This window comes from Triticum dicoccoides, chromosome 5B (genome assembly GCF_002162155.2).
Source record: "Triticum dicoccoides isolate Atlit2015 ecotype Zavitan chromosome 5B, WEW_v2.0, whole genome shotgun sequence".
NCBI classification, from domain to species: Eukaryota; Viridiplantae; Streptophyta; class Magnoliopsida; order Poales; family Poaceae; genus Triticum; species Triticum dicoccoides.
This window is the reverse complement of record NC_041389.1, coordinates 80,688,210-80,696,669: the sequence shown is the minus strand read 5'-3', so window position 1 is coordinate 80,696,669 and position 8,460 is coordinate 80,688,210. Positions and strand designations below refer to the sequence as shown.

Genomic DNA, 8,460 nt, shown 5'->3' with positions numbered 1-8,460 from the left:
GAAGTGCGATTATTCTGTCCTCCCCCACGCACCCACACCCCCTAAGATAGATAATGGGGGGAAGTCCATACAAGGAAGATGTATCAGTACAACTATGCCCCTCGGTGCGGTGCTGGTTTCCCCCCTAAAAAGATAGATAATGGGGGCAAGTCCATACAAGGAAGATGTGTCGGTACAACTATGCCCCTCGGTGCGGTGCTGGTTTTCCCCCTAAAAAGATAGATAATGGGGGCAAGTCCATAAAAGGAAGATGTGTCAGTACAACTATGCCCCTCGGTGCGGTGCTGGTTTTCCCCCTAAAAAGATAGATAATGGGGCAAGTCATGTTACGGACTTGCCTCCGCATGCGTCTCCCTGGCTCGGCCTCGTTGGGATGGAGAAGGGGGCTCGGTGCGCTCGTTTCACACATGTAGTGCGCTTATTCTGTTTCCCAACCCCCCATGCACACACACCCCATAAAAAAGATGTTCTTCAGTCCATACAAAAAATTGTGTCAGTACGACTATGCCACTCGTTCGGTCCTATATATCTTACCAAGATGTTTAGAAAAAATCCAAAAAATGCTGAAAAAATGAGAACAAAGAGAAAGCGAGGGAAACACACTATAAAAAAGATGTCAGTTCAAGCAAAGGAGAACATTCAGTACTAAAATAAAAAAATGCTTATATTTGACATAAACTATCATAAAAACTAGAAAGGAAAAAATGCTAAGAATAAAAAATATTGACCGCCCAAGGGACAGGCCGACCCAACGCAGGTGGGTACTAGGACTCAAGCCAACAGCGAAACCACCGGCGAATCCATTGTAAACCAGACTGCGGGGGCCAGCCGACCAGGACTGACAGGTCATGACAGAGAGCGAGCACCGTGTATAAGCGCTCAGGTAAGTGTGGTTCGACCGATAAAGACCTTCATAGAATATGTAGGAGCCAATATGGGCATCCAGGTTCCGCTATTGGTTATTGACCAAAGAGATGTCTCGGTCATGTCTACATAGTTCTCGAACCCGTAGGGTCCGCATGTTTAACGTTCATTGACGATATAGTATTATATGAGTTATGTATGTTGGTGATCGAATGTTGTTCGGAGCCCCAGATATGATCACGGACATGACGAGGAACTCTGGAATGGTCCGGAGATAAAGATTGACATATGGGATAATAGTGTTTGGTCTTCGGAAGGGTTCCGGAATTCACCGAAAGGGATTTCGGATGTTTCCCGAAATGTTTGGGAATGAGAACACTTTATTTGGGCCAAAGGGGAAAGCCCACAAGGTTTTTAGAAAGAGCAAAATGAATTTTTGCGGAGTCCAGGGGCCAGACGCCAGGGTCCCTGGCGTCTGGGTCCAGACGCCGGGAACCCTGGCGTCTGGCCCTGGAGTCCGAGAAGGACTCTTGCCTTTCGGGTGAAACCGACTTTGTGGAGGCTTTTACTCCAAGTTTCGACCCCAAGGCTCAACATATAAATAGAGGGGCGGGGCTAGCACCAAAGACACATCAAGAAACACCAAGCCGTGTGCCGGCAACCCCGTCCCCTCTAGTTTATCCTCCGTCATAGTTTTTGTAGTGCTTAGATGAAGCCCTGCGGAGATTGTTCTTCACCAACACCGTCATCACGCTGTCGTACTGCCGGAACTCATCTACTACTTTGCCCGTCTTGCTGGATCAAGAAGGTGAGGACGTCATCAAGCTGAACGTGTGCTGAACGCGGAGGTGCCGTACGTTCGGTACTTGATCGGGGCGGATCGTGAAGGTGTACGACTACATCAACCGCGTTGATAAACGCTTCCGCTTAGCGATCTTCAAGGGTATGAAGATACACTCCCCCTCTCGTTGCTATGCATCACCATGATCTTGCATGTGCGTAGGAAAATTTTGAAATTAATACGTTCCCCAACAAAAATGCGTTGGAAAACCGTCTGGACCCGGGGATTTGGTCGGGAACATTTGGAAAAGAGCAGTCTTGACCTCTTCACATGTGTATGGAGCACACAACAACTCGTTCATCTCAGGCGTAACCTTGTTGGGTACACTGTTAAGCACCGCGTCCATATTGCTTACCCCCTCCGACGTATAGAGGTTTTTATAAAATTCATGCACCATCGCCTTGAGCTCCTCAGGATCATCAGAGAGCACGCCAAGAGAGTTCTGGATATCATTAATCATATTTTTCTTCCTCCGTATGCTAGCTCGAAGATGAAAAAAAATGTGTTCTTATCTCCCGTTGTCAACCATTCCACCCTGGATCTCTGACGCCACATGATCTCCTCTCTATGGTACAATTCCGTGAGCTTCTCGTTAATTTTAAGTTCAACGTGTGAAGGTGCAGTGCGGTTCGGGTCTGAGCGCAACGTTTCAAGTTCCTGTTTCAAATTCTTCATCTCTTTTCGAACGCTCCTAGAGGTGTTCTTGTTCCACTGTGTCAGCTCACGCGATAACACATTCAACTTCACCCAAAGGTTCTCTAACTTGATGCACTCACCATTATCAGACCAAGCCAAATTTATGGTTTCAGGCCATGTGTTGTGGTCTTCCCACATGATCTCATAGCGAAACGTTCTAGCTCGCTGGTTGTGCCTTTGGTCCCTATGGAAATTCACAAGTATTGCACTTTGATTTGACGTCGCCGATGTGAGGTGAGTTGAATCCACACGCGGAACCTGGAGTTCCAATCTGCATTAACTAAAGCCCGTTCGAGCCGCACCCTTGTGAACGAGCCTCATGTTACCTTCTTCTCAAAAGTCCAAAAAGGGCCTGAATAACCAATATCTAGTAACATGCATCTCTAAAGGCCTGGATTTGTGCATTCTCCGCCTTCCTGCTCCCTCGTGCTCATCCGGACGTAAGACTTTGTTGAAATCACCCAGGCAAAGCCATGGGAGGGTGCTTGTAGTACTTATGTTCTTTAATGTGGTCCATGTTTGGTGACGGAGATGAGTCTGAGCTTCACCGTACACCACTGTCAACCTCCACAGATCAGAACCCGGCTCAAGGACAGAGCAATCAAGATGGTAGACTGAATAACAAAGTACCTCTATTTTTATTTCATTGTTCCAAAAATGCCAATGCCACCACTTCTACCCTGACTATCAATAGCATAACAATTGTCATAACCAAGAGTGCCTGCTAAAGCTTCTACCCTCGCGCCCGCCACCTGAGTTTCTACAACACAAAGAAGGGTAGGGGCAAATTTCCTTGCGAAATCGCGAAGTTCACGGACTGTCGCGGCTTTGCCCTAGCCGCGACAGTTCCAGCAGAAGACACTCATTGGGCCTTGCGGCGCCCCTCACCGGGACCCGCCATCTTTTGTTTAGTCCTGTTCTGCGCTCCGTTGTTCACTGCCCAAACCTTTTCAGTTTCAGTCACCACTTTAACTCTCTTAGGGTCTGTAGAAGAACCCTTCCGTCCAATACTCATGTCATTTGCAATCCTTGCTTTCTTTGGCTCCTTATTGGAAGAAAGTCTGGGCGGCACTACTAGGGAGGTGATCGCCAAGGTACTGCTAGCTGCTGCTGGAGGGAGCTTGAATCAACGTTTTTTGCTAGGGTCTGCATCATGCATCTCCAGATCAGGATCAACTCCATCAGACTGCAGGTTGTCTTTTTCTGACTGTAGCTCCTCCATTAGACTTGTTGTTCCATATGCTGCACCTCCAAGGCCACTCTCAGCTCCCGCTCTGCCTCCGTTGTGTCCTCCACGACGACCGCGGCCGCTGCCTGGGCCCCCACCAGGACGCATATGCCATAGTCTCATATTACTGCAGAACCAACCTTGGCTATGAGGTTTGTATAAATGAACCCTCGCTAGAGCCAACCATCTTGTAGCCTCATGTGGCGCTGATCCTTCATCAAACGCCACATTTTCGGGATCCTCCTCGTGAAGCCCTAGCCCCGCCATCAATTTCTCAATGTCACTAGCGAACGATGTTGCATCGACAGAGGCCGATCCAACAGCAGTTTCCGCCGTCATCTAGAACCCTAGCCCGATCGAGGAAAACAGTGTGTTGCAGGAACCCTAACCCAGCCGTTTACCCAGAGACACTTGGCCACGGCCGAGCGGTGATGCAAAGATCACCCCTTAGTCGGCCCGAACCAGGTTTCAAGGGGAGTACGACGGTAGGGAAGAAACTCGCTCAACGGCGGCGGCAATCGCCTCCGAGAGAAGGGGCAACCTTATCAAGAGGGGAAAAAGACGCATCGGAGAGTGGCCGACGTTTTGACCCAAATGGACACGCGCAGGCGATTTGGTCGCGGACGATTTGGGTTGGCCCGTTGGAGTTGCCCTAAACGTATCTTCCTGTTCCACAAGCCTGACGTGGCCTGGACTGGCCCAGGCCCAACCCAGCCCACCTGCACGCGTACTTCATCGCACCCCTCTCCCCGTCGTCTCGCACTGTCGCACCCGTGCACCACCACCACCCCACCACCACCAAAGGGGAACGAGCGCCGCCGAGCGAGCACGCACGCACGCCCGCCTCCCCCCACCGGAGCACGCGCGCCGCCCCGAAATCCCCTGTCGCATCCGTCGGGCGGTCTCCTCCCCGTGCTCCTCACTTTTCTGGAATGGCGTCGAGCGGTGACGCAGCCGGAGTTGTCGGTAAGCCCTAGCTCGCCCAAACCTCTCCTGCTACTTTCTCCTCCCAGCCAGCCAGCCGCCAAGCCCCAAATCTCCCCGTACGCGACCGATACGATGCTCCAATCCGTCCAATCAGTCGCGGATTTGCTCTCTGGCGCCGTGGATCCGTTCCCGTCCATCCATCCATGGTTCGAATCTGGTCTTCTCCGGCGCGTCCGTCCGCGGGGGAAGAGATCCCCCTCTGCTCAAGTACCTGTGTTAGGGTGTGGACTACTGCTGCGAATAGCAGTTCCTTAAATTTAGCAAACACCGGGGTTCAGTTCAGCTCAGTTCATTCAATTCCCGGGACTCGTGTTTAGGTCGTCGCCTTCATGCTTCATGGTAGTATAAGTTTGTACTACTATTTAGGAAGAATTGATGAGCTGTCATACGTTGCCGCCTGCCTTCCAGCGATGTCTTGGCTGCAGGTCTCTGGCACATTAGGCAACAAATAATGTTCCGATGGCGAGAAAACTAGGGGGGGAAGTGGTCCTTCATACGTTGCGGTTGGGTATGGTGCAGGAAGCTCTGCACCTGAGCCATACTGTTGCCCCCATGTCACTAGCATGACGACGCTGGGTTGCTTGTTTGGACGAAGATACCGTGAAACTGGAGTCCTTTGCTGTTGGTAATCTGTATGATGGAGTAGGAATCGTCAAATTTTATCTATCCAGAAGATATGATGAATGTACCGAATTTGCCGCTGGTGCCGATATTTTAGTAAAATGCATTACATGGACTAGCTTTGTGCAAAGTGGTGGACTCGTGGTAGATAGGACACTATCATAGAGATGCAAGCAGCAGCCTACTTATCCTCCAAAACTCCAATTAGTTCACCGCTGACCACAAAAGTGACACTAGCATGTATACCATGATACTGGCCGCGAAAACGCCCCACTTACATCTTTAGACTATCATCAGCTCCTCATCTAGTCCAGAGGATTGCTACAGCTGAATACTTGGGGTTAATGTGTTCCCCATCTATGCTTTGTTGTCACGGCATAAAACAGTTTGTTTACTTCATTCTGGGAAATTCACTTTGCAAGTCTGCAAGTTGTAGTTAACTAGGCGATTTTTCCCGAAAAGAGCAAACAGTCGCACTATATATTTGGAATCAACTAATCCTTGGAATAAAAGACACTTAAGCGTACTAATCTTTATTGCTTCCACACTACATTCCCACTATGTGTAGAGCTTGTGAATAGCCGTGCCTTTTGGAAGTACAGGAATAAAATCACATTTCTGTGATTGTCTAGCTATACAAGTTCGAGTGATCTTCTGATGCTACGCAGCCAAGGGAGATGGTACATTAAAAGATTGAGCACATAATTAGGTAGAATACAAGATATCTGAGAATTTTTGTCATTTAGGATTGCGATAATTTACTCTATGCAGCTGGGTGCAATTATCCCTTTGTTATCTACTGGCTCCTAATTGCTCATTGGAACAACTTGTATTAGAAACTCTGCAAGCAGAACTAAAATTGTTAGTAAGCTGCCGACTACCTGGTTCAGTGTATTTTGGATGAATTTTTTTTATGGTCATTTTTCGTTTTATGTATGTAGCTATTCTGAACATCAAATTTGATGATGTGCCTATGCCGTATCTATTAATGTTGCTGGAAGTGTATTATTGATACTGATTGCCATAAAAATATTTCTGTAGTGCCGAGGAACTTTAGACTGCTGGAAGAGCTTGAGAGAGGAGAGAAGGGTATTGGGGATGGAACAGTTAGCTATGGAATGGATGACGCAGATGATATCTACATGCGCTCCTGGACAGGAACAATAATTGGTCCCCACAACGTGAGATATTTCCACTGACCATTGATTTCTTGAAATATGATTTGTTGCATTTCTGAGTTTGTGCTTTCTTGTTTATCTATATATGGTTTTGTAGACTGTCCATGAGGGCCGGATTTATCAGTTGAAGCTTTTCTGTGACAAGGACTATCCCGACAGGCCACCGACTGTTAGGTTTCACTCAAGAATCAACATGACCTGTGTAAATGCCGAGACTGGATTGGTATGGCACTGTCTCCGTGACCCCTGAACGTTGTATATCCACTTGTTCTCCTTGTATTTCAAACTTAACCTGGAGCAAAAATGCAGGTGGACCAAAGGAAGTTTAGCCTGCTGTCCAACTGGCGCCGTGAGTACACAATGGAGAACATCTTGATACAGCTTAAGAAAGAGATGGCGACATCACACAACCGGAAATTAGTGCAGCCTCCGGAGGGGACGTTCTACTGAAAGAACACTTGTCGCGTCGAACGTGTCATTCCCAAGAACCCTCGCGGTTCTCATTTTAGATATCGCATAAGATCGCAACATTTGGTGCAAACGATTATGTATAACTTTGACGGTGTCCTTCACATGGTTCTTGTGTGTCTTGTCTTGTTATATCTCCTGGGTAAGCCTGTGTTGTAATGATACGCTGGAGCTTCAGCTATGTTTTTAAAAGTACCATTACGTTGCTTCGTTCTCGGTGTCGCCAGTGCTGTGCTATGCTGTGTGGTTGTTTTGTCTGTAAAACCTTCTCCTTCTCCTGGGGAAACCTTATCCTTGTGATTCTAGTGATTAGTGTCATCTTGCCAATGGTTTTGCTCTACATGATGGATGTTAGAACAGTACAGGTCGAATGGTATGGGCATTGCTCTCTAAAATGCATTGCTTGCAGACTAGTAGAATTTTTGAAAATAAATTGCACAGCCTGTGCACAAAAGTTCTTTAACAAGTCTGTCTGTTTTTGTTTCTCACTTAAATGTAGCAAATTCCTTTCGAGTTTATAAGAACAGTGCATGAGCAAACGCCCACAACATGTGTAAACATAACACTGATTATGCTTTAGCTGGTTGATGATCGGATTGACCGCCTCAACAACTGTTGGATGGTGCGCGTAATGACCCTCTGATCTCTGTCACTCAGCTGCGCCCAGCCGTTTGCAACATGGCTCATGTTGCGTTCAGGAGCTCGCAGCATGAGTTGTGTTGTGGTCCGTCGAAGCATTTATACCTTTGCAATGTAGCCTATGTTGCATCGGCAACAAACCTATTGCTCAGATCTGCAAACAGAGTCGGTGTTGCGCTTGAAGCCGTTGCAACAAGGGCCACATGGCAAAACTGGACTACATTGTATGCGTTGCTGCGGGGCGTTGCGTTTATACCTTTGCAATGTAGCCTATGTTGCATCCGCAACAAACCTTATTTGCTCAGATCTGCAAACAGAGTCGGTGTTGCGCTTGAAGCCGTTGCAACAAGGGCCACATGGCAAAACTGGACTACATTGTATGAGTTGTTGCGGGCGTTCGATCAAATTTAGATCCACCGGCCATGAAGGCAGTCAACGCGCAAAGAGTTATCAACTGACGGTTTCTGAGTATTTTTCTTTTCAAGATTACCATCTAAATTTGATAAATACTTCCCCCGTTCCTAAATATATGTCATTTTAGAGATTTTATAATAAGAATTACAAACAGATGTATGTAGACATATTTTAGAGTGTACATTCACTAGTTTTATTCCGCATGTAGTCTTAATTGAAATCTTTAAAAAAGGCTTGTATTTAGAAACGGAGGGAGTAATTTAGTACTAGGAATTATAGTGTACTCCACTTTGTGCGTAATTAAGATCACTAATGGCCTTCTTACATCCTTGCTGCCGTAGAAAATCAGGAGTGAATCGGCCCGATCAAAAGAGGACCCACCGATCTGGACCCTCCAGCGGCCTGTCCCGAATCCTAAAGCCCTCCACGCGCCGTCCGATCCACCTCCCCCTGCGCCTTCCTCTCCAATCCCACTCCGCCTCGTTCACTCCACCTCTCTCCCCCTCCCTCTCCCCCCCCGCCTC

General features: G+C 47.7%; 1 protein-coding gene across 1 annotated transcript; it reads left to right on the top strand.

Annotated features, from left to right (window-relative positions):
* Positions 1-4,390: 4,390 nt before the first annotated feature.
* On the top strand, positions 4,391-7,093 carry LOC119307476 (ubiquitin-conjugating enzyme E2 variant 1C-like). The gene is made up of 4 exons (XM_037583558.1): positions 4,391-4,595; positions 6,279-6,418; positions 6,513-6,638; positions 6,725-7,093. Exons 1-4 carry the CDS (start codon positions 4,562-4,564, stop codon positions 6,863-6,865), a joined length of 441 nt encoding a protein of 146 aa, XP_037439455.1. The 5' UTR covers positions 4,391-4,561; the 3' UTR covers positions 6,866-7,093.
* Positions 7,094-8,460: the final 1,367 nt, after the last annotated feature.